The 26,947-nt window shown below is 42.1% G+C and overlaps 2 protein-coding genes across 11 annotated transcripts in view; one reads left to right on the plus strand and one right to left on the minus strand.

The window, feature by feature from the left end:
• Positions 1-3,268: 3,268 nt before the first annotated feature.
• On the minus strand, positions 3,269-18,530 carry nrbp1 (nuclear receptor binding protein 1). Of its 10 annotated transcripts, none has more exons than XM_052471260.1 (21): positions 17,970-18,530; positions 17,371-17,619; positions 17,091-17,213; positions 14,186-14,287; positions 13,994-14,083; positions 11,411-11,451; positions 11,178-11,272; positions 10,836-10,919; positions 10,679-10,737; positions 10,381-10,479; positions 9,152-9,284; positions 8,953-9,043; positions 8,710-8,760; positions 8,432-8,615; positions 8,336-8,383; positions 8,239-8,286; positions 8,143-8,190; positions 7,682-7,735; positions 7,411-7,474; positions 5,235-5,290; positions 3,269-5,083 (listed from the first exon to the last, which is right to left on the minus strand). In XM_052471260.1, exons 2-21 carry the CDS (start codon positions 17,599-17,601, stop codon positions 4,988-4,990), a joined length of 1,797 nt encoding a protein of 598 aa, XP_052327220.1. In that variant the 5' UTR covers positions 17,602-17,619; positions 17,970-18,530; the 3' UTR covers positions 3,269-4,987. The 10 variants fall into 10 exon arrangements, with proteins under 10 accessions (XP_052327220.1, XP_052327219.1, XP_052327221.1 ...); XM_052471259.1 differs by having other exon boundaries at positions 17,371-17,622; XM_052471261.1 differs by lacking the exon at positions 8,336-8,383 and having other exon boundaries at positions 17,371-17,622.
• A 2,727-nt stretch (positions 18,531-21,257) lies between these two features.
• Positions 21,258-26,947, plus strand: part of capn3b (calpain 3b) — a 28,940-nt gene continuing 23,250 nt past the window's right edge. Inside the window, exon 1 of the mRNA XM_052471275.1 lies at positions 21,258-21,812. Coding sequence (XP_052327235.1) covers positions 21,519-21,812 — 294 coding nt within the window. The 5' untranslated portion in view covers positions 21,258-21,518. The remainder of the gene's footprint in view (positions 21,813-26,947) is intronic.

Consider the following 26,947-nt stretch of genomic DNA (forward strand, 5'->3'; position numbering starts at 1 on the left):
GCGGCAGCTCATTGCTCACTCTGACACACTGAGTTCTGCCTTCAAGGTACAATTTCATCCATCTCAAGGCATCAGGGGAAAAGTTGAACTTGGACAATTTTGTGATGAGAATCTCATGGTTAACAGTATCAAAAGCCTTCCTTAGGTTCCAGAAACACAGCCCCAACAACGCCCCCTTTGTCCATCTTGAAATTCACATTTTCCAGAAGAAAGCAGTTGGCCGTTTCTGTGGAGTGTTTCGCTCTGAAGCCAAACTGCATGGAGTGTAATGTGAAGGGGCTGTTGTTGAGGTGGGCAATCAGTTGTTCTGCTACACACTTTTCAACAACCTTTGACACCACAGGTAGTATACTAATGGGCCTGTAGATACTCACGTCGGCAGGGTCGCCTGATTTAAAGATGGCCGTTATTATGACCGACTTCCATACCCTTGGAAACATCCCGAGACCAATAGATGTGTTGGTGACCTTAGTAATGGGGCCAATGAGTGACTCTTTGTAGTTTTTAAGAAAGGTAAAGTCCAGCCCAAACACATCTTTGGCTTTAGAGTTATTTAGTGAGCTAATCACCTTGTTCATCTTTGACTCAGAAACCTCCCTTATGATGAAGACAGGTTGAGCGTCATTTACTAGCACTGAGCCCAAGAAACCAGTGGAGGGGTTCTGTGTCAGTACCCTGACAGAGTCAATAAAGTAGGAATTGAAGGCGATTGCTATTTCGACTGCATCCTGTGTTAGATTGTAATTCACCATGATTTCTAGTCTTTTTGCAGTGTTACTATGGTCTTTCCCTGTTAACTTTTTTAGATTCTCCCAGATCAGTTTAGAATTTCCCTTTGCTACACCAATTATGTTAATAAAAACATTTGCCTTGGCCTGTCTGATTTCTTTCATCACCTTATTGCTCAACATGGTAAACCTATGTCTGTCATGCTCTAATTTGGATCTTAGGGCTATTTTTAGAGCATAATTGTCACGCCTTGGTCATAGTATTTTGTGTTTCCGTTATATATTTGGTCAGGCCAGGGTGTGACATGAGTTTAAAATGTTGTGTTTCGTATTGGGGTTTTGTAGGCATTGGGATTGCGGCTGAGTAGGGGTGTAGCATAGGTTTGGCTGCCTGAGACGGTTCTCAATCAGAGTCAGGTGATTCTCGTTGTCTCTGATTGGGAACCATATTTAGGTAGCCGGGGTTTCACTGTGTATTTTGTGGGTGATTGTTCCTATCTCTGTGTAGTTGTTCACCAGACAGGCTGTATTAGGTTTTCACGTTCCTTTTGTTTTGTATAGTTATTTCATGTATTCGCTATTCGTCATTAAAGAACATGAGTAACCACCACGCTGCATTTTGGTCCGACTCTCCTTCAAGGTACGAACGCAGTTACAATAATCTCGTTCTTTCATCAATTTCCAGATTTCTCCATTTAGCCAAGGAAGAGGGCTCTTTTGGACAGGTTTGGATTTGATTTTCTTTAGGAAACCATTTATTGTAGTCTGGATTGTGGATAGAAAAACTTGACTATCAGCTTCCACGTCTGTATAGGACAAGCGATCATTCCAGTTAATTCCCTTAATTGCGTTTTCAAAATAGTTGAATTCACTCTTAGGTATTCTGAGTTGATCCGGCTTCCTAACAGTGTAGAGGTTAAACCTGCTCTTAGACAGCTTTCTGGCTATAAGTGTCAGATTATCATCAGATAGCCCAGTAACCATATTGAATGATTTAATCACTCTCTCTGGTTTATTACTGAACACCAAATCAATCTGTGTTTTAGAGCAACAAGTCACCCTGGTTGGGACTTTAACTAGCTGTGTAAGGTCAAAGGTAATAGTGATCAGTTTGAGGGCTTTCCGACAAAACGTGTCTTCATAATTAATGTTAAAATCTCCCATTAAGTTAACCTCTTTCCCAAAGTCACATTCCCCAAGCATGTTATTAAACCGATCAAAAAACACACTTTTGGTGGAAGGTGGCCTATACATTCCAATAAGGGTAAAATACATTTGGGGAGACAGTGTAACGTTCAGGCCAATACATTCTAGTTCATTATTACATGACCACTCAATTTGTTTACATCGGATATGTTCTTTAACGTAAACCATCAGACCCCCTCTTCCTTCAGTCCTGTCTCTCCTGAAGACATTGTAGCCAATCACAATCAAAGCAGCAGATGGAGAGGTTTTATGGAGCCATGTCTCTGAGAGGCAGAGGAAGTCAATGTTGGAGTCTGTGTAGATGTTGGATTTGATCACTTTTTGGAATGACACTACGAATGTTTAAGTGCCCCCCTAGTAATCCCTTGGGCTTAGCTCGTGGGTCCCAGATGACTCGAGAGTGATTGACACATTGAAAAAAGTAAAGTTTTCTGTGTTTTCTGACGGCTGGGTTTAGGCCGTTTTGTTTTGTTAGCAGTCATAGCATCCTGAAATGTTTTTCAAATTGATGAATACTAATTAAATTGATCTTACCATTTTTTGGTCTCTTTTTGTTAGAATTCATGTTTCCAGTTTTCTATTGAAACAATACTTTTTAGGCTTGATGTACTTTTCACATGGAAGTTTGCTGCTTTAATTTAGTAAATCAATGTTTCTGTCAGCATGACACTGGTGTGTGTAATACAGTACTAGTTGTTTGGGCACAATGTCATTGGTGACTAAAGATTGTGCAAGTACATACAAATTATAGTTCAAGGGCTACAGCTATTCTTACTATTCTGATGAAACAGTTGATAATAAAAATGTACACATTAACCAGTTACCACAGAACCTGATTTTTCTTAAGTTTGAAATGAGCTTTGCAGAAAAAAAAAACCTTCATTCAGGTTATTGAGACCAAAACGTTGGTTATAAGATCAATTCCATCAGTGGCGCATCACCAGTTACCTGGAGTTATCTAATTTGAGCATACCGTTTTTCTGCATGCACCTGGTAATATGATAGGTATGCAAGCAGGGCTGGGGTCAATTAGATTCCCGAAGTAAACTGAAATTCCAATATCAAATTCTATGAATAAATGTGAAATTTGAATTTCAGTTTACTGACTGAACTGACCCTAACCCTGTGCAAGACATCCGTTTATCTAAGTTTATCTAAGTGCTTTTACACCTGCATTGTTTGCTGTTTGGGGTTTTAGGCTGGGTTTCTGTACAGCACTTTGAGATATCAGCTGATGTACGAAGGGCTATATAAATAAATTTGATTTGATCTATTCTTCAGCAGACAAACATTCAAAAGGAAAACACTATTACATAAAATATCAAACAAGTCAATGAAGTGCTAGGTGTCGTGTTTATTTCAGGAAGTGAAATTTAAAAAAGGAGAAAGGTGTTGCAGAGCCAGATACAGCAGAGGCATCCCTGTTCCTGGAGTGCATTGACATTTTGTTCCAACTCGGCACCACACCTGACCAACAGAGCTAATTGATCAGTTCAGTGATCGCAAATATTCAACACACCTGGCCCTCCAGGACCAGAGTTGCCTACCCGAGACACAGCATTATGTCCAGCATGACATACACTATAGAAGAAAAATACCAACCCATGTATCCCGCTTACCAAACCCACACCCCTCCCTCAACACATCCAAATCATTACGTTGCTGGTTAAAACCATACCTAAGCAGTGGTAGTTATTGTATTTGAAAAGACAAATTAAAACAACCAAAACAGTACATTAGTGCAAACTAGCAGCAAGTGGACTCAACAAATACTAGGAAAGTGGGTGTTTGTGACTTCTTAGTATATTCTGTGCTGCATCTGATTTCAAGCAGAAAGTGTGCTTTCAGAGGATCAGTGATACAGTCCTGTAACTCCCACACTGATACTGTATGTCTGTTATGACAATACGTTATTCTCAGTATAACATACAGGCCTTCGCCCACACCACATTCCTCACTTTAGTTTCTGTAAAGAAAAAAGATCTTCCCTTCACAATGGTTGATTGAATAGGAATGTAGTGTTAATTAGGGAGTGATAATTGTTAACTTGCAGCCAGTTGAGTTTAAGGTATAAAGAGTGCATGCATGTATTCACTACACGTTATGAGTCAATTTATTTGTTAAGGAATGTGACTATTGAGGTAAACCAATAGTCTTAAAGTCTAAACCAGAGGTCCTTACGTGAATACTGTTTCACTGTGTCTGAGAAATGGCACCAAAACATACATTGGAAAAGAACGCATGACCACTTTAACATTTGCAAAATAAAACTTTAAAGAGTAAGAAACAGTCGAGTGACAAAGTTCCTTCTCATAGAATAAATCAAATTGAAACGTTTATGTGGACCCCTGGAAGAGTAGCTGCTGCATGGGCAACAACTACTGGGGATCCTAATGAACTAAACATTCATGAAAAGAACCAACCGGCTCCGTGCTGAAAGTTCATGATAGACCATATTGATAAATAACTTATTAATAATCCCAACATTTGGACTGCAATCAGCTCTCCCACTCCCCACCTGAGCTCAGGTAAAGGTGTCGTCATAACTACAGCTACATCTCATTCTGGTATTACAAAAGGAAGTTGGGGGGGGGCGCATCACACTCACATCAAAGGAAGATGCCTCGTTTGCTGGGAGAAAGTAGAGAAGAGGACCAATCACAACCAGACTCCGCCCACACACAGCACCATGCATAAGTACATCGGAACGCGAGACCGAAGATATTTTCGCTCACAGACCGAAAATTATGGTAGTTGTGTGTAAAAACTCCTTAAAAATGTTCAAAATATAGCTCATAATACTGACTAAAGTGACAACGAGTCGTTTTTTCTTTTAAAACAGAAGCAAATGGCTACACAAAATATACTAGAAGCATAAGTACAAAAAAATACTAAAACACCTAGTGAGGGGTGGGACAGGGACAGGCCAAGGCTTTCCCCTGTGTCCCTGCAAAGCTTTCCCACATTTTTTTTGTGAGCGACAACAAAGTCCTGTGTGAGAGGATGAGGACAGAGGGAGGGAGGTTGAGGACAGAGGGGGTGGGGCTCCTCTGCTATGAGGATACGGTGACCGGATTCAAGAATCCGTTCCGGCTGTAGAACTTAGAGAAGGCCTCTTCCAGAACCGAAGCGAGTCGTGGCTGGTCGCCCTGGAGGAGAGAAAAGAGAATTCAGGACCCCATTTGAAAGGCAAAGTGTCAGAATGCCTCATCCTCAGCCCTCTGTATCCTGCTGGAGTGTTTTGAGCCTGGGGCTGCAGGCGTGCTGTGGGGTCACAGGGATTGTGACCCCTTGTCTTACCTCGCTGATGAATCCCAGCTGAACGAGCTCCACAGCCAGCTCCTGCACATTCTCATCTGTACACAAAACACACAGGTCAAAAACCATGTGACCTGGCTGGTCTAGTGATAATGTTACACCCTCCGGCACACATATCTACAGTGTCGGTAAAGGTTTGAATCTGGCCTTCTGCCCTCAAACAAAATCCATCTCTCACCACAGTCACTCTTTCTCCCTGTTCAATAAAAATCTGAATATATTTAAAAGGTAAAGTACAACACTCTTGATGTGTCCATTTCTTTTGTATGTAACCTTAAGTTTGACAGGGAAGACAGAGACCTAGGTCTCTTTTCAAAATGTACCCTGTATAATAAAACACACACAATCATGGTATGCACAAATATAACATCACAAATCACCCTGAAAAACAGTTATATTTATCCACAAATAATTCCCCAATCAATGCCATATATTATTTAAATTGCCCAGACGGCCCCAGAACATCAAGACGAACTCTATTTCAAATGTTGTTCCAGCAATAAGGTGCATTAAAACTAAAAGCAGATATACAGTGGGGAGAACAAGTATTTGTATTATTTGATACACTGCTGTCATTTTTATCATAGGTACACTTCAACTGTGAGAGACGGAATCTAAAACATAAAATCCAGAAAATCACATTGTATGATTTTTAAATAATTCATTAGCATTTTATTGCATGACATAAGTATTTGATACATCAGAAAAGCAGAACTTAATATTTGGTACAGAAACCTTTGTTTGCAATTACAGAGATCATACGTTTCCTGTAGTTCTTGACCAGGTTTGCACACACTGCAGCAGGGATTTTGGTCCACTCCTCCATACAGACCTTCTCCAGATCCTTCAGGTTTCGAGGCTGTCGCTGGGCAATACGGACTTTCAGCTCCCTCCAAAGATTTTCTATTGGGTTCAGGTCTGGAGACTGGCTAGGTCACTCCAGGACCTTGAGATGCTTCTTACGGAGCCACTCCTTAGTTGCCCTGGCTGTGTGTTTTGGGTCGTTGTCATGTTGGAAGACCCAGCCACGACCCATTTTCAATGCTCTTACTGAGGGAAGGAGGTTGTTGGCCAAGATCTCGCGATACAGGGCCCCATCTGTCCTCCCCTCAATATGGTGCAGTCGTCCTGTCCCCTTTGCAGAAAAGCAAATTGTTGCCTTCTCACCAAGCTGCTTGCCTATTGTCCTGTGGCTCATCCCAGCCTTGTCCAGGTCTACAATTTATCCCTGATGTCCTTACACAGCTCTCTGGTCTTGGCCATTGTGGAGAGGTTGGAGTCTGTTTGATTGAGTGTGTGGACAGGTGTCTTTTATACAGGTAACGAGTTCAAACAGGTGCAGTTAATACAGGTATTGAATGGAGAACAACAGGGCTTCTTAAAGAAAAACTAACAGTTCTGTGAGAGCTGGAGTTCTTACTGGTTGGTAGGTGATCAAATACTTATGTCATGCAATAAAATGCTAATTAATTACTTAAAAATCATACAATGTGATTTTCTGGATTTTTGTTTTAGATTGCGGCTCTCACAGTTGAAGTGTACCTATGATAAAAATGAGACTTCTACATGCTTTGTAAGTAGGAAAATCTGCAAAATCGGCAGTGTATCAAATACTTGTTCTCCCCACTGTACCTAGTTTGGTGGAGACCCTAGGAACTTCAAGAGTTTATCAACCCTGTAAACGTGTTAGGCAACTCAGATGTCTATACTTTAGCAGCAAAGTTAGATAAGACAAGTTTCTGAAGTACGGCCTTGTAAACAAAAAGGGAGTAATTTAGAGATCTACATGTCTTTAGCGAAGTCCAGCCAACCTTATGATACAGGATACAATGATGGGTATCAAAACTGTCATCTAACAAAACGAAGGGCACTATGATAGATGGCATCTAAAGGTTTAAGAGTTGTAGCAGCTGCACTTTGATAAATAATATCACCATAATCAACAACAGACAAAAAGGTTGATTGAATAATCTGCTTGCTACTGCTTAGAGAAATACATGATTTGTTTTGGAAAAGGCAACTTTAAATCTCAGCTTCTTAAGCAGCTCATGTATATGTTTGTTTTTTAAATCCATGTCAATCCAAATGCCTAAGTATTTATAAATACAGCATGCTCTGTACACCCCCAAATCAACCCGCAAGACGTGTGGATACTTACTTGGTAACAAATCACAACTTAAGTGCCTGTTCAACTTGTCCTCAAGTTTCAGCAACAGCGTAAGCTGGAAAAAGAAATAAGATAGAGGTGTGTATATAGATTATCTATTTTTTTTAAAGGTTTGAAATCTGAACAGGACAGGCTTTACCCCAGGCTGTATTCACAAAGTGTCCCAGAGTTGGAGGGCTTTTAAATCATAATGAATAAGATTACATGGTCGGATGGGACCTGATCCTAGATCAGCATTGATGAATAGTCATGAGAAACTTACGTGATGTTTGGCACCCTCATCAACAGGCTCGATGTTGCACTGCATCTGTAGGACCTGGGCAGAAAGATTTTTGTAGTCCAAAGCCAATTCAAACCAGTAGATAACACATATTTGGACACAAATATATCTCTCCCTTTTAAAAAAAACACACTGATCTATTTCATTTATATGTACTACATTTTGTCTCTTGTATCTACTACCTACACTTGTTGATTGTCTATATTATGCCTATGGAGTTCAGCCTTTTGACTGCAATGTGGGACTCAACAATACTTGAACTACTCAATTCCCCAATCAATCCCCTTTTTCCTTGTCCAGTGTGCCTATCAATCCAGCTCTGTACTTCCCCCTCCTTTAGGACTTACCTTCCTGGTCTCCATCTCTGTACTTCCCCCTCCTCCTTTAGGACTTACCTTCCTGGTCTCCATCTCTGTACTTCCCCCTCCTCCTTTAGGACTTACCTTCCTGGTCTCCATCTCTGTACTTCCCCCTCCTCCTTTAGGACTTACCTTCCTGGTCTCCATCTCTGTACTTCCCCCTCCTCCTTTAAGACTTACCTTCCTGGTCTCCATCTCTGTACTTCCCCCTCCTCCTTTAGGACTTACCTTCCTGGTCTCCATCTCTGTACTTCCCCCTCCTCCTTTAGGACTTTACCTTCCTGGTCTCCATCTCTGTACTTCCCCCTCCTCCTTTAGGACTTACCTTCCTGGTCTCCATCTCTGTACTTCCCCCTCCTCCTTTAAGACTTACCTTCCTGGTCTCCATCTCTGTACTTCCCCCTCCTCCTTTAGGACTTACCTTCCTGGTCTCCATCTCTGCAGGCTCAGGAGTGGGGCTTTTGACTGATGGGGGCACGATGGGGGACTTCACTGCTTCCTGCTCAGGCTGCTTGGGGCCAGGTACCCCAAAAGCTGTCAGCGGGTAGATCCCATTCCTGATACACCAGAGAGAGGGGGGTGGGTTAGACGCCTCACACACACACCTCTACAAAAACACACATACCTCTACAAAAACACACATTCCCCTACCTCACATCTTCCAGGAACTTGTCCAGCTCAAGAGCAGGGAACTGGGAAAGCCTGTGGACATCAACAGATTGTGAACAGCGGACTAACCAGGAACACACTGTCCAAGGCACAACAACATCAAGTGTGTCTCAATAGGAGACTAAACAGCAGTTGGGGACCATAAGTTCCTTCCCTTCTCAGTTATGTGCTATCTATGTTTCAATCTTTTTGGGATTCCAAGAGATAGTTGGATCTAAGACTCACTTCATCTGAACTCCGTCCTTGACCTCCACGATCACCAGGTTGAGGTCCATGTTCTTCGTCATGTCCTCAAGAGCATTTTCTGGAATCATGTCTACATGACAAGATAGTGATAGTCCAATGACAGTTTGTATGTGTCAGTGTCAATTTGTGTGTGTCGCAGTGTGTTTCAGTGTCTGTGTTCGTGTGACTTGCTACTCACGCTGGTGGCTGACGATGCAGTGCGCTGCCAGCAGCTTCAGTAAGGGCACCTCGAACAGGGCCTGGTGGAACAGCAGCTCCTTGGCCGTGGGCCGCTTGCTGGGGTCCTGTTCCAGACACTTCTGGATGAACTCCTACCACAAGAAAAAACAGGTACTAAGAAGACGAGGTTCAGTCCTGGACAACACAAGGTTCAGTCCTGGACAACACAAGGTTCAGTCCTGGACAACACAAGGTTCAGTCCTGGACAACACAAGGTTCAGTCCTGGACAACACAAGGTTCAGTCCTGGACAACACAAGGTTCAGTCCTGGACAACACAAGGTTCAGTCCTGGACAACACAAGGTTCAGTCCTGGACAACACAAGGTTCAGTCCTGGACAACACAAGGTTCAGTCCTGGACAACACAAGGTTCAGTCCTGGACAACACAAGGTTCAGTCCTGGACAACACAAGGTTCAGTCCTGGACAACACAAGGTTCAGTCCTGGACAACACAAGGTTCAGTCCTGGACAACACAAGGTTCAGTCCTGGACAACACCGGTATTAAAGAGAAATGACATGTCTGGATGAACTCCTGCCACAGGTAAACACACACATACAGGCAATAAAGAGAAATGTAAATAATAAAATCAAAGTTTCTCAAATGTTTTCAGAGCTCAAAAATGGTCTGGTGACATGTTGATTTTGGAGTGAAGTATCCCTTTAAGAACACTATGGGCTATTGTGGGTTGTTTAGCAACAAAGCCAATGCATGCACAACTTTGGGAAAAACAGATGGGATGGCTTAAATTTGAAGGATTTCGGACAACAAGTCAACTCTATTTAGTATCCAAATGTTTATTGAAAAAATACAGTCGCACAATAAGCACTTGTCTCTCAAATACCTTGTTGGTTAGGTAGCGAGTGAATGTTTGCCATATAAGCAGACAGTCAAAACCCTTCAAAAGCAAGACATGGTGTAAATAACAAGATACAAGCTGGAATGAGCAACCTACGATTCCCTACATGGCTGCTACTTGTCATTGTTGCTAGCCATCTGTCCGTTCAGAATCATAACACAGCCTTTTACCCCTGCGATGCGAGCGCATCATTTTCGTGACTTTGTCAGGCAACCTGTCTATGCAGACTATAGTTATGTTATGGCTGAACTAGGTAATACCCTTCAGGACAAACCCATTTCAGCAACAAGCAGCGGGTGTTAGCTGCTAGGCCAGGGTCCCCGACTCACCCTCTGCAGTGGATCCTCCAGGAACTGAATGGCACTGTTGATGGCTTCTTGGGACACATACGACGACTCGCCGTTGCTCTGGATCTCCAGTACAGCCATCTGAAGAGACGAGGAGGTGTGGGGAATAGAAGATTTGAAACAGGACAAGAAGTACACAACAAAACTGTTGGACTACAAAACTTCCAGTTTCCATGGAGCAAGGCTAGTCATCGGCTTCATGATTAAGTTGATTTGCATTTAATTTCTTTCAGTTGTCCGTCATACGAGTGTGAGAATAACAAAACCACTCTTCACTCACCTCTAAGGCACACATTCCAAAGGAATAAATGTCCACTGCAGTGGTGACGTCTGCAACAGCTAGAAAAAGACCAACGCCAATCAATGTCAGTAGAAAAACAGCTCCACTACATGGTTTCTCAAAAGGGACCATTTGTCTAAGGTTAAAGGTTATCTACCTCCATACTCAGGAGCAAAGAAATGCAGGCTCTTCTGCTCTTCCCGACAGGTCTTGACGTGGTTGTTGATGGTGTCTGGGGCCACTAACAGACGAGTCACAAATTAGTCCGAAGAGAATGGGGAACGTTAGGTTGCAAGGGCCACCTGGGGTTTGTTCAGTAGGGTGCACCGTAGCAAAACATTTCTGCAATGGATAATGAAATCGGTGTTCAGCTACTCCATTTCAAAATGTTTCCTCCCTACTGAACAAGGCCCAGGTTTTAAAGAGACTAAAAATACTCTTCAGACCAACACCTCTGAAAAGGTTGACATTTAGCGTGATTGACGGATCTGAGACCCACCTGAGCCAATCTTAATGAGACCATTATGCTGGATGAAGATGGTGTCACAGGTCAGGTTGCCGTGGATGATGGGAGGGTCACAGGAATGCAGGTAGCTGGGGAGAGGAGAGAAAGGTTACAGGAAGCTTCAAGAGAAGTGTGAAATGTGTAGAATTTAGAGTTTTGAAAAAAACAGAACTGGCTCTGTCCAATATGAACATATGTAATGCTGTGTGAGTGAGAGAGAGACTGACCTGAGAGCAGACAGTATCTGTGTACACCAGCGCTTCCAGGCCTGATAGACAACAGACAGACAGCACAGAGATGACATTCAAACCTAATTGAAATGTGATTACCATGTGGTTCTTGAAGTGTTACTTCTGTCAAATGACCAGAATAGGCTGCAATTAATTGCAAAAATGTATAAATTGCAACAGCGGGAAAGTTCTGCATTAACAGTGGGCTTTGTAGGTTCGTTTAAAAATAGGGCTGTCACAAGATTAAATAAAATGGGACACTTCCCCGCCTGCAGCCAAGAGGGGGATTTTTACTGAGCTACTGGGAAACCAGGAAGAGCATACAGGTGACATACATTCTGCATACAGCTTTTTCTGTGTCAGTCCAATTGTTAATTTCAATTTAAAACCAGTTCTTTAAAAGGGCACGGCTCAAACAATAGCAAAGCGGCCACCCAGCCACTTCTTCAGTAAACAGTTGAAGGAAAAGTCTGTGCACGCGAACAAAAAAAAACTTTGATTTGGATGGAGCTGGAGAAATGGAACCACTCAGTCATATACAAAGCTATGGCTGCAAGGACTGCCCATCCATAACATCAACATTCTACACCATGTCTAGAGGCTATCAATCTAGAAGCCTCAATCTAAACACAATACCCCATAATGAAAAAGGAAAAAACGTTTTTTAGAAATATTGTATGAGAAGTCAGCAAAAACCAAGCCATGAGGTCGAAGGAATTGCGCGTAGAGCTCTGAGACATGATTGTGTCGAGGCACAGATCTGGGTAAGGGTACCAAAACAGTTCTGCAGCATTGAAGGTCCAAGAACACAGTGGCCTCCATCAGTGTTAAATGGAACAAGTTTGGAACCACCAAGACTCTTCCTAGAGCTGGCCACCTGCCCAAACTAAGCAATCGGGGGAGAAGAATGGGATAAACTCCCCAAATACAGGTGTGCCAAGCTTGTAGCATTATACCCAAGAAGAATCAAGGCTGTAATCGCTGCCAAAAGGTGCTTCAACAATGTTCTGAGTAGAGGGTCTGAATACTGATTTCATTTTTTAATATTTAATAAATATGCAAAAATTACTAAAAAACCTTGTTTTCGCTTTGTCATTATGGGGTATTGTGTAAAGATTTGATGAGGAACATTTATTTAATCAATTTTAGAATAAGTCTGTAACGTAACAAAATGTGGAAAAGGGGAAGGGGTCTGAATAACATTCCAAATGCAGTTTAAGTATTCAGACCCTTTGCTATGAGACTCTAAATTGATCTCCGGTGCATGCTGTTTCCATTGATCATCCCTGAGATGTTTCTACCACTTGATTGGAGTCCAGCTGTGGTAAATTCAATTGATTGGAAATTATTTGGAAAGGCACACACCTGTCTATATAAGGTCCCACAGTTGACAGTGCATGTCAGATCAAAAACCAGACCGAAGCCACTCCTCAGTAAAAAAGGAACATGGCAGCCTGCTTTGTGTTTGCCAAAAGGCACTTGAACATGAGAAACAAGATTATCTGGTCTGATGAAACCAAGACTGAACTCTCTGCCAAGCGTCACATCTGGAGGAAACTAGGCACCGCTCATCACCTGGCCAATACCATCTCTACAGTGAAGGATGGTGGTGGCAGCATCATCATAATGCTGTTGGGAAGTTTTTCAGCAGCAGGGACTTGAACCCGATCGAACATCACTGAGAGGAATGGGATAAACTCCCCAAATACAGGTGTGCCAAGCTTGTAGCTTTATACTCAAGAAGACTTGAGGCTAATCGCTGGCAAAGGTGCTTCAACAACGTACTGAGTAAAGGGTCTGAGTACCAATCAATTTAATCATAGAGCTTGATGGTTTTTGCGACTACACTTAAAGATGCTTTCAAAGTTCTTAAAACATTCCGGACAGACCTTCATGTCTTAAAGTAATGGACTGTCATTTGTCTTCACTTGTTTGAGCTGTTCTTGCCATAATATGGACTTTGTATTTTACCAAATAGGGCTATCTTCTGTATACCACCTCTACCTTGTCACAACACAACTGATTGGCTCAAACGCATTAAGGAAAGACATTCCACAAATTCACTTTTAACAAGCCACACCTTCTAATTGAAATGCATTCCAGGTGACTACCTCATGTAGCTGGTTGAGAGAATTCCAAGAGTGTGCAAAGCTGGCTACTTTGAAGAATCAAAAATATTGATTTGTTTAACACTTTTGTTTACTACATGATTCCATATGTGTACATAGCTTGTCTTCACTATTATTCTACAATGTAGAAAATAGTAAAAATAAAGAGAAACCCTGGAATGAGTAGGTGTCCAAACTTTTGACTTTTACTGTATGTAAATGTTTTAGATTTTTTTCAAATAAATATTAGCAGAAATGTCTAAACCTGTTTTTACTTTGTCATTATCTGTGTGTAGATGAGGGTTAAAAACATGAATCAATTTTAGAATAAGGCTGTAACGTGATGAAATGTGGAAAGAGTGAAAGGGTCTGAATACTTCCGAATGCACTGTATCATTCATTTAAGTTTTTTTTTTAATGATGTAGCAATAACAACCCTTTTAAGATCCAAACAGACTAATCCACCCCGTACCTTCTCATTCATTGTCTTGTGGTTTTTCTTGGTCTTTTTCAGAAACTGCTTCAGGCTTCCTGAAGACATGTATTCTGTGATGAAAATGACCTGCAAGTGGAAAAAAGTTGTTCATTTCCTGTGTAATACATTCCATTTATATTTCTTACTATTAAAAAAGGTTATTATTTTACTGCATTTGAAATCTCTTACCCTGGCCCTATTTTCCTTCACATCAGCCCAGTATTTGTGAAACTTGACAATGTTCAGATGCTCCAACTGGATCAAGTTGTCAAACACCGCTTTGACTTTCTCCTGGTCAGTGATAAAAAGGAGAAGGGAAAATAAACATATTTGCAATCAAACATACCTCAATCTTCAACTAATAAACATGATTGATGTCAATGAGCTCAACCGTTCAGTCCAAATGTACATTTTCTCATCATCCACTAAGTTAAGGCCAATTAAGACAAAGTCAATATAACAAAAACAAAACCCCTTAACCTGGGTTAATGTCTGTTCCTGCTTTTTTTCCTCCATGGGGATGTCATTTTTATTTAAAAATTGTCTAACCCGGTCTACATTTGTTTGATTGTGGGTGATGTGGCCACAGGATATTTTTAATAACTAGGGCTTATATGTCTGATAACAATCCTGACTTGTAAGAAATGCCAAGAATGTTCTTGCACATATTACATTGGAGGGTATTGCAACTCAGAATATGATCTGGTCTTGCCCTTGCCAAGCAAGAGGTAAAGCAAAGGTTAGTTCAGGATCTCTGCAAGTCATACTTTCCCCACAGAGTCAAACAAACATATTTATATTTTTTAAGTTGTCACATACACCGAATAGGTGTCGTAGTACATAGTATGTACTACGGAGCAAATTAGGGATAAGTGCCTTGCTCAAGGGCACATCGACAGATTTAGCTTGTCGCCTCGGGTATTCGACCACTGCGCTAACCACTAGACTACCTGCCACAAACTCAGAAACGCAATATCGGGAGAATTCTGGGAACTATTCAAAATGATCAACAAAAACTAATCAAACTAAAGGGAGCTCATTCTTCTCAATGCTCAGCCTGTATTCAACACACACCAACACAGCATGTTGACATGCAAAACAGAAGGCAGACTACACTGTCTGAGAGCACACTGACAAGCTCCAAACAGACTGCTCAGTGCCTAGACAGTCAGAGAGAAACACAGCCAAGGACAGGGTCTTGTTTATTCATCACCAAACAGAAGACGGACCACCATCTGGACTTGTCTAATAAGAAATGCTAATTTTTGTTTTGCGTTCAAAACATTTTTAAAGGTTATGCGCCCTTATGAACATGATCCAGCCCACAGGCAAAGGTTTAAAAACAATGTGCGAGAGGATTGTGCCTGAGGATTATGCAACAACCTCTGAACGGTTTTCATAACACTTTGTAAAGAGTACTTTTCTATATGTTTGGCAGCAACAGGTTGGAACACTTTGCCTAAGGCTCGCTCATGTCGCACCAAATGTGGATCTTTAGCAACCATATGCTGTAGACATCTGACTGCAGACATTTTCACTTGAATATACATGCAAAAATAGGTGCTCCGTCGGTTCACAAATTTCAGCCCGCACTCTGTTCAGGAGGTGCTAAGTACTCTGGGCCAGCAAACGCCATTGGTGTGTCTGAGCACTAAGGAGCTTAGGCAAATCTTACCATAACTCTATCCTCCTGATTCCGGCTTACAAGCAAAAACTCAAGCAGGAAAAGCAGTGACACGCGTAACACCAATGATTACAGGCAACATCCACACTGCGCTAAAGGCTAGAGCTGCCACTTTCAAGGAGCGGAACACTAATCCAGACGCTTAGAAGAAATCCCGCTACACACTCTGACGAAGCATCAAAAAGGCAAGGCATCAATACAGAGCCCCGCATGGGTGCATGCTTAGTCCCCTCCTGTACTCCCTGCTCACCCATTACTACGTGGCTCATGACTCCAACATTAAGTTTGCCAACGACACAATGGTGGTAGGCTTGATCACATACAACAAGACAGCCTACACAGTACCAGGACAACAAGCTCTCCCTCAACGCCAGCAAGACAAAGGAGCTGATCGTAAATTACGGGAAATGGAGGGCCGAGCACACCCCCTTTCACATCGACAGGGCTGTAATGGAGCGGGTCGAGAGCTTCAAGTTCCTCTGTGTCAACTTCATTTCGGACCTATTATGGTCCAAACACACCAACACAGTCGTGAAGAGGGCATGACAATGCCTCATCCCCCCTCAAAAGGCTGACAAGATTTGGCATGGGTCCTCAAATACTCAAAGTTCTACAGTTGCATCATTGAGAGCATCTTGACTGGCTGCATCTCCGCTTGGTATGGCAACTGCTTGGCATCCAACCATAAGGCGCTAGAGAGGGTAGTGCCAAATGTCCAGTGCATCACTGGGGCCGAGCTCTCTGCTATCCAGGACCTTTACCAGGCAGTGTCAGAGGAAGGCCCTAAAAATAGTCTAAGACTCCAGCCACCCAAGTAAAAGCCTGTTCTTTCTGCTACTGCACAACAAGCGGTACCAGAGCGCCAAGTCTGGGTCCAAAAGCCTCCTGAACAGCTTCAACCCCTAAGCCATAAGAATGCTGAACAGTTCATCACAAATCTGAAGGGGGGCACTGACGCTCACAACACAAACACCAGCTGCTGCTGTTTTATCATCTATCCTGATTGCCTTGCCACTTTTACCCCTACCTGCATGAACATATTACCTCAATTATCTCTTACCCCTGCACATTTCGGTACTGGTACTCCTTGTATATAACATCGTTATTTTGTGTTACTATTCATTATTTTTTTTTACAAATTGTTCTTACCTTTTAACTCTGTCTAATGAACAATGCAATATCAAAGTGTATGTTAACCAAATAAACATCAGGTAATTTAAAAATAAATAAATGCTACAACAGTAGCTTGATGAAGTCTGAGTGCTTTTTGAAGCAGATGGGCAGCCACAGTCATGAGAAGATCTGGAAGCTCATAGCTAGATGGTCAGCGGAGGTGGTGATGAATGGGTGATAACTGATCATAGAGCATGGTTCTGTTGCAGCTGAGCCCTGGTTGAGAACCCAACCCACCTCCTGCAGTTTGAAGTTCTTTCGCTCTGAGAACATGACCTCATTCCACACCACCTCCACACCCTCCTCTGTGTCCATGGCCAGGTAGGCATTGTCAATCCCAGGGACATTGCGCTGGTTCACCTAAAATGAAGAACAGTGTTGGATTACACTAATAATTCTCCATCTGATTCAAAGTAGTTGTGTAAAAAAAACAAGTTCAAAATTTGTGGGGCCAAAAGTCTAACTACACAAAGAGTAATAACCCTTTTCTTTTCCCCAGCACATGCTCATTGAATACCTCCTCTCTGCGTTTCTGCCAGCGTCCACACGGGCTCTCCTCCAGAATCTCTGACTCGTCCTCGCTCTCCTCTTCCTCGTCCTCTGTCGCCGCTGTTGCAGGGGGCTGTGTCACAGTGGACACTGGGGGGGACACGGATGACACACTCTGACCGGTGGGGGAAGCAACCATAGACTCTGGTTTCCCCTCCTGGATAGAGTCCAACACCTGCTTCCCTTCTCCCTCTGACATCTTGTCAAACTTGGACACCTACTGCAAAACCCAACAAATTGTAGACTCAAAGGCTTCATGCATCATTGCCAGAAGAGTAAATGTATTGTGTACACACACACACACACACACACACACCCCGGATATTACATTTATGTCAAAGGCTGAGGCACTCTTAAATTCAGTTGAATTGAGCTACGTTGCTTCAACAGGGCTGAACCTGATATTGTCACGCACCTGATACGACGTGCTTGACTATCTGACAGCTTATTTCAGACATTGATTCAGTCAGAATAAACTAGTTGGGTAACGTTAGTTCTCCTCTCCAGCGTAACATGAAAAAGGTCCCCTCTAAAAATGGCTAACATGAAGTTAGCATAGTTACCTACCTTGTAAACTTGAATAATGTTGTCAGCTCCGTATCAGTAGACTCCAACTACAAACTTATTTCAAATTCTTGTGGAAATACGATTAGCTAACAAGCTACTGTAGCTAGTTATATCCGCTAGTCAGCTAGCTATGTAGCCACCGCCGGTTACCGAAACTATAAATGTCGTGATTTGCCGCCTTGAGGATATTAGCTAACCAAAAGGCAAGATGATAGTTAACTAATCTCACCAACTACTTAACACGCCGAATTGCTGTTAAAACAAAAATGACAGATTATGCTAGATTTTTGCTAACCTTGTCCCTAGCTGGATGGCCAGTCAGCCAGTCAGTCAGTCAGCCAAACTAGCGAAAAACAGTTAGCTAGATACTATAGTACTGCGGTTGTTGCAAAAATATCAAAGTCCTATGTTGGAGAAAAAAAAACAATCGAAATGAAATCATTTTTTTAATATCACAATTATAAAGCAATAGGTTACTATGAACCGAGGTCTACACGGTTGATAAAATAATGGCGACATACACACACCGGCTCAAATCACTACAAAAGTAATCAAAACGGAGACGGCAGTGGGCGTGAATTTTCCTTCCACGATGGTTTATTACTCGATGATAGTCTAGATTGACATTTCATAGGCCGAATCATAGTACCAATAAGTAAAATATGCTTTTTTATTGGTCAGAGTTACTGTTGTCGTTCTAATAGGCCACTCCCACTGTAGGGGAGAAAACCAATTATTGGGACAGACATGCATTCTGTTGTCATCGCCACTAGAGGTCAGTATAGTGCTCACTGTGGGTTAGGCCCATAGGGCCCAAGATACATCTATGGTGAGGCCAAGCTACCTTTTCACAGAGGTATTACGTTTTTTGTAGGTCCTACTTCGTTACACAACAAGATATCAGCTATCAAGTGCATCTCAAACCGAGATTGCGATATACAACACACTGTCCTGCAACTCTCTGCTATGAACTGACAGGTTGCAAACAGGGTAGATGAGTCAGGACTTCTGAAAACATAAAGATCAGCTGCTTGAAGTGGAATTAGTAAACCAGTAGGGGACACTCATGCCCTTTAGCATGCCCCAAGCAGAAACATTCTTATTCCACAGAATCAAATTAAGATTCTAGCAATTAATCCTTCAAATACGTCATTCTGTGTGTGTGTGTGTGTGTGTGTGTGTGTGTGTGTGTGTGTGTGTGTGTGTGTGTGTGTGTGTGTGTGTGTGTGTGTGTGTGTGTGTGTGTGTGTGTGTGTGTGTGTGTGTGTGTGTGTGTGTGTGTGTGTGTGTGTGTGTGTGTGAGAGAGAGAGAGAGAGAGAGAGAGAGAGAGAGAGAGAGAGAGAGAGAGAGAGAGAGAGAGAGAGCAGGAGTTGCCATATGACATTGGCCCTATCATAGTGTGTAGTCTAAAAGTATTCAGACCCCTTGACTTTTTCCACATTTTGTTATGTTACAGCCTTATTCTAAAATTGATTACATTGTTTAGTTTTCCCCCTCATCAATCTACACACAATACCCTATAATGACAAAGCAAAATCACGTTTTTATACGTTTGCCAATTTTTGAAATAAAAAACCCTGGAAATATAACATTTACATAAGTATTCATACTCAATACTTTGTTGAAGCACCTTTGGCAGTGATTACAGCCTTTACAGTCTTCCTGGGTATGACACTACAAGCTTGGCACAGCTGTATTTGGGGAGTTTCTCCCATTCCCTCTGCAGATCCTCTCAAGCTCTGGGGAGCATCACTGCACAGCAATTGTCAGGTGTCTCCAGTGATGTTCGATCAGGTTCAAGTCTGGGCTTTGACCGGGCCACTCAGAGACTTGTCCCGAAGCCACTCTCGTGTTGTCTTGGTTGTGTGCTTAGGGTCGTTGTCCTGTTGGAAGGTGAACTTTCACCCCAGTCTCTGGACCAGGTTTTCATCAAGGATCTCTCTGTACTTTGCTCCGTTCATTTTTCCCTCGATTCTGACTCATCTCCCAGTCCCTGCTGCTGAAAAACATCCCCACAGCATGATGCTGCCACCACCATGCGTCGCCACAGGGATGGTGCCAGGTTTCCTCCAGATGTGACGCTTGGCATTCAGGCAAAAGAGTTCAATATTGGTTTCATCAGACCAGAGAATCTTGTTCTCATGGTCTGAGAGTCCTTTAGGTGCCTTATGGCAAACTCCAAGCGGACTGTCATGTGCTTTGTACTGAGGAGTGTCTTCCATCTAGCCACTACCATAAAGGCCTTATTGATGGAGTGCTGCAGAGATGGTTGTCCTTCTGGAAGGTTCTCCCATCTCCACAGAGGAACTCTGGAGCGCTGTCAGAGAGACCATCGGGTTCTTGGTCACCTCCCTGATCGAGGCCCTTCTCCCCCGATTGCTCAGTTTGGCCCAGGCAGCCAGCTCTAGGAAGAGTCTGGCTGCCCGGTTCCAAACTTCTTCCATTTAAGAATGATGGAGGCCACTGTGTTCTTGGGGACCTTCAATGCTGCAGACATTTTTTTGGTACCCTTCCCCAGATCTGTGCCTCGACACAATCCTGTCTCGGAGCTCTATGGACAATTCCCTCGACCTCATGGCTTGGTTTTTGCTTTGACATGCTCTGTCAACTGTTGGACCTTATATAGACAGGTGTGTGCCTTTCCAAATGATGAGGAAAATGTTTTATTTAATCCATTTTAGAATAAGGCTGTAATGTAACAATGTGGAAAAAGGGAAGGGGTCTGAATACTTTCTGAATGCACTGCATTATCCTATGGCTATTGTTTCCCTCAGATAAATATGGTTCATGTTTATCAATGCTCTGCCTGGTGCATACTGGTAAAGGCTACAGTGCACACCACCCAGATGGACAGACTAAACATTGGACACAGAGAACGACAGAGAGTCATGTAAAATGCTTTTGCAATCCACAGGTTCAATTCATCATCCTCATCAGCTACACTACAGGCCCACCACAAATCCATTTCACAACCCAACAACTCAAATTCAATCAGCAAAATTGTTCTTGAATGTAGCTGATATCAGGGAGAGACATGGTAAAGTTGGTGTAGGTATCATTCATTACATGTTATGTATAATATTGGTATGTGGGGCCTGCTTGCCCATGCCCAAGCCTGCTTTCCCAATCTGCCATCTCCCACCTAGTGAATTGTAGACCTACACTGTAGACTTAGAAATGTTCGGAGCGGTAGTCCTTTTCAGAGCGGTAGTCCTTTTCAGAGCGGCCTCCTCCCCACTTTTCAAGGGGCCTATTTATAGACCTGCAAAGGCAAAAGTGTCAGTGTGTGTTTATGAGTGTGGGTTGGAGGGTGTGTTTGGTATTGTGAGTGCCCCCAGCATATAAAGGAACTGAGAGTGAGAGGAAAGCACGAGGAAGGACGAAGGGAAGTTTAATAGGGATGTTTTGCAAGTTCATGCTCTTGCATTGAAATCTGAAAAGAATCCTCACTTTCATTCATTTGGACTCACTAACGTACATACTAAAGGGGGCAGCTCACACTGATTAAGGGGAACAAGGACACGCATAAGGGGAAAAACCAAGCCAAGATGGCCCTTGTTGAGGAAACTTCAGTGAAGGTGGCGTTGGAAACTGAAGCATCACCTGATGTACCTGAGGGTAAGACTGACTACCCCTTCACGGCCAGCAACAGTATCTATACTGCCATTTTGAGCAGAAACGAGGCCGTCAAAGATGCCAAGCGCCTGAAGAACTTCTTGGAGTTGCGAGACAAATACGTACACAAGAAAGTCCTGTTTGAAGACCCTCTGTTCCCACCCAATGATTCCTCTCTTTGGTACAGCAGCAAATTTCCCATTGAATTTGAGTGGAAGCGCCCAACGGTGAGTGCCATCTGTTTTCCCACTAGCAGGGGTGAAGTACACCTTGCCTCAAGGTTGGAACTGTACCTGTATGTTGGGGTAGGATATGTTTACATTTACATAGTCAATTGAAGGTGCCATCAGAACAGATCTATCAGGGCTAGATAAACATATACAAATTGTAAAGCTGTTAAGATGGAACTTATATTGCAATAAAGACTGCACCACTGTATCACAAAAGGAAAATAAATAGATAGTTAGGTTCTACTAGAGAACATCTCTGTCCTTTTTGAGTAAGAAATGCTTTTGGTCAATGTGTCCCTGGTTTGAGCCCAAGTCGGGCCAGGGATGGGACCTACTCTGTTACACCTACCACCCCAGCTCTTGATGAAGTGTGTCAACGTTTTTTAAAAACACATTAGGGCTAAAGGCTGCAGACAAGTAGATTAACAAAAACAGCAACCCACTTGTGGTAAGGTATTATCACTCAGCCTAAGATCAAATCTCTCTTCATTAGCTGCAAAAACATTGTTATGACATCACTTCTGGTAAATAACCTGGGGGAAAGCGAGAGCAATTCTGCTGAATATTTGTAGGCTCATAGCTGCGGATCATCAGGTTCTAGAATCACAAACAGCTGAGACTCTGCAACAGGCAGGCCTCACTACAGTACCGCCAGTCACGCCACGAGGCTTACAGCGAGAGAGCAGAGGGAGATTTGGGATATTATAGTCAACCAATAATCAGTCTTGTTAGGCAGTGTGCTGTTACAAGACTCTCCGACTGGCAAAACCAGTGTATTTTTGACTTTGCAGTCTTGGTATTCATGTAAGTCAACAGTATGTGAATCTTATGTTGTAGTTGTTGGTGGATTCTCATTCCAAGATGAAAATAATGATAGGGTAACACGTTACCTCAAAGCCTCTGCCAGTGTAATGCAGTTACAATGCATCATAACGCTGTTATATTGCGTAACACTTGTCGTAAGCATGCATGATCCCTTACAATGTCTTATTATCATCTCTTGATGATCCTGACTAAATACAATAACAGCCATTTTGAGTCAGTTGAACATTTTACTTGAAAGAGAGATAACATATTATAAACCTCACAAGAATCCGTGTAATATGACATTGTGAAGGCTCATACATGGGTGTGTTTGCATTTCTATGGAACATTTGAGTCATTTAGCAAAAGCTCTAATCTGGAGTGACTCATTTTAGTGCATAAAATTGCTTAAGCCCACAGTTGGTGTTACTCAGATGTTTTCCAGTCATGGAATGTCACAGGACTAATGGTGTCTTACTGACTTGCAGTCATGATAGCTTGACCTCGATGTGACCAAGTTTAACTTAAAGCCAAAGGGTCAACATTATCCAAGGTCTAAATCAGGGGTATGAGGTTAGCCTTCCTGTGAACCCATGGGGCACCTCATGTGATGAGGTAGGTGCCAAAGAGGGGTTTACTGCTGGAGTGGACAGGCTGACCTGACATTCTATCCACCATAACTCAGATCTTTACTAACTTGATATTGAAAACTTGGTTGAAGGCCCAGATTTACTAAGCCTTTGCATCAGATTCAAACGTTGCACCTGCCTCATTCGGGGATTCAACACCTAAAACAATGCTAAAACGCATTCTGGGATAGTCACCCCAGGAAGTGTCCTGAGGTAAAAAAATGCTTTTTTTGGATTATCAAGGCAGTCATTTGAACACTTGATTCCCTTTTTTGTTCAAGCTGGTCTGAATAGTGTTACGCTTTCGTCCCATGTGTACAAAACTATACCACACCATGTCAACCATACATACCCATCCATTACCATGCCTTGAGAAGTTAAAAGACATGCCTTCAAAATGTTTCTTAAAAAGGGGCAATCTGCAGTTGCTACATCCATTTTGTTTACTTATAAATTAATGATATGTACCCACTGATTATTGAAGAATATAACTATTAATGCCTCAAGAGCTTAGTTAAATGTTCGTACCCCATAAGAACCTCAAATATAAGCTTGTGTAAACAATGTATAACCTCAGAATATGGTTAAAGCTATCATTTTGATCTCTTGGCTGGTCAGTCTTAGCTCTGTCTATGTTGATTGGTTACATTTCTCCAGGCCCATCCCTCAGCTTTTTACCAAAACAGAGGGAGGGTGACCCACGTTTGTATTGTTTTCTAATGCGGATTGCACCTTTAAATGTATTTAGATGTCTTGAAAATTTGCAATGTCTCAAACTGTCTCAATACATCTTCATTTAATGTCTCAAGATGTCTCAAGACATCTTAAGAAAAAGATGATGGGTATACTGTTGGTATGTACCAACAGTATATCCAACCTATTTTTCCAGATGGTGGATATAATTAGAACTACTGTACTGTATGTTATATATAACCACCCCGGGGAGCTCCGGAATTTGGCCCTGATCAGGTTGCAGAAAAAAAATGATAAATTTGCCATTGGGTCAAAATTGTACATTTATAAATCCACCAGCACTGATGAAGTTGAACCATTTTAAGCCCATGCGAGTTCAACTCTCTCACAAGGTCAGCAGTAAGACTGGTCTAAGTTGGTGGTGAAGCAATCGTTCTTCGCACACTTAAAGGTGTGGAGAAATCATGTTGGTGCATATGGATCCGATCCAAGTATTTGTCAATTTGCTGACTCGTCCCCTTGAGTCATGACTGAGTCATGACTGAGTCGTGACTGAGTCGTGACTGAGTCGTGAAACTCAAGCCCTTTTAATAATGACCTCTTCCAATACTGCTTTAACATATGCTTCCATAAAACAAGATGTGACCACTACACACTCCTACAAACACCGAAATATATCCACACCAATGACAGAACCTTACATTTCATTCATTCATTATTATGGACTGTAGATGGACTTTCACTTTCTCTATCGTCAATAATGAGATCAAGACCTGGGTTAAATAATATTAGAACAATATTTCAGCTGTGCTTGATTGAGCTTTTCTGGTGCAATGGAGCCAATGGAATAGTCCCTAAACCACAAAGCCCACCCTTCTTGCACTACAGGCGGGCCAAACTATTTGAACATGGTTGTAGTTCAACTCATTCCCCTCAACGTAGATCCTTTGGCATTCAATCTTTGTCCAGGTTAAGTGAGATGTCCAGAGGTATTACCAAATACATTAACCCTTGGTAGGAAAACTCTAGAGGTTGTGACCTGTGACAGCTGCTTTTAATGGCAGAGGTCATAATTCACTAAGTTGTCTCATTCATGGTTGTAACTAGTATTCTTCAACCCAACCAAAGAATAAGAGCAACCAACCAGACTCTGAAACAACCCCAGGGGTCCAGTCCTCTCCCCAGAGGTCAAGTCCTCTCCCCAGGGGTCTAGTCCTTTTCTCTTCTATATAATTTCCTGTCGCCAGACTGCTTCGGTGCAAATTCTTCCTATTTTTGTCATTTCATTTTTAAGAAAAACCTGCACACTGCGTTTGCCAGGTGGAAATATTTGTTTATGTGCATGATCTTCCTACTTTTAATCCTGTCTTGAAATGACTGCAGTATGTTTATACTGTTAGGCCTTTACATGACAGAGTTTACATCCGGTCACCAGCTACGTTGTACTGTAAAACTGGATGTAAAGTTTAACACTATACCTCTTTGTGCCAGCCCTTCCCAGCTCTGTTGGCATCCTAGAAATACACTATGTTTGGTATGAGGACCCCACTTTAAGGCCGCTACTGCATTTTGCTGTACCACTTAAAATAGCTGTGAGCAGATGACTTGGTCGACTGTTACTATGTTTTCCCTATGGATCTATCACTTATCACTTACGTTGTGCAAAGAGTTTTTTGGCTGGGCCTTGCATCCCTCCTTCATATTCCACTCATGAAGACATGATTGTAAAGTGAGGTTGACTCCAGTTTTGAATGCATGTGTTTTGACCAACATTTTATGCCTGGGCAACACCTGTTAATCACTATAGGAGATTGTATAAAATAAACGTCTCTTAGTTGCTGCTAGGGTTGCAAAGGATCGGAAACTTTCCCGGAAATTTCCATAATTTTTCAGGAATTTTTCATGGTAAATTAAGCTTAAATTCATCAAAAAAGAATGCTCATAACAGTGAACTTTTATTGTGGGATACACATAAGGCAATAAGGCAATTTTGGTTAAACTGTCACCAATTCAATGGAATTGCAACCCTCTGCACGCACAGTGCACTCTTCCATCACATGTACAGCTGATTCTCAAGATCTTGCACACTAATGAGATGCTACTGAGCCCACACTACTACACTGTCTAAGCCAAGGACTACATGCTTTCTGGTAAATTTTGATTAGAATACTGGCTGGGGTGAATATATTTTATATGACATAAATTATTTTTTGTTAACTAGTAAATAGTAGCCTACAGAAAAGTGTGTTTAAATCATTACTAACTTGTGAACAATTTCTGCTAGTTAGTTTTTGCTACCATGTGGGTTTTAGTTTGCTTGAGCCTGCTTACTGAGGAATGTTAATTCACCTGTTTCCATACATGTTTCATTTTAAAACATTTATCTTATAAAGGAGTTGTTTAACTTCTTAACAATTTATCTGTACATGGAATTGTATTTGTTTTTTTAAACTATTTGTTTTCTAATCTTTACAGGAAAATGTGGGGAAATGTCACTGCAGCTAATGTAGAGGGAACAGCTGTGTACATTTGTAAATACTGTGCCAAATCCTATATGAAGAATGCAACAAAGATGCAGAATCATCTGGCCAAGTGCATAAAGTTCCCTCAGCCGTCACAACAAGCAACCTCTGACAAAGGTCCCTCTACTTCTATTTGACACCTTATCGATAGAAACAGCTCATGGTCCTCCTCAAATCCTACGTTTTTTTGACTCAATGGAGGAACGCAGGAATGCAACTGGTTCACTTCTGATGATCACAGGCAATGTGTATTGGAAGAGATTTCTGAATGTTCTTCACCCAGCATACACCCCTCCAACCAGACATGCTTTATATACTCATGTGCTGGATGCAGAGTTCAGCAGAGTTCAAGTGAAGGTCAAGCAAATCATAGAGAAAGCAGACTGTATTGCAATCATCTCTGATGGGTGGTCAACTGTTCGTGGGCAAGGAATAATTAACTACATCATCTCCACCAGTCAAAATCAAATCAAATCAAATCAAA

The sequence above is a fragment of the Oncorhynchus keta genome, chromosome 19 (genome assembly GCF_023373465.1).
Source record: "Oncorhynchus keta strain PuntledgeMale-10-30-2019 chromosome 19, Oket_V2, whole genome shotgun sequence".
NCBI lineage: Eukaryota > Metazoa > Chordata > Actinopteri > Salmoniformes > Salmonidae > Oncorhynchus > Oncorhynchus keta.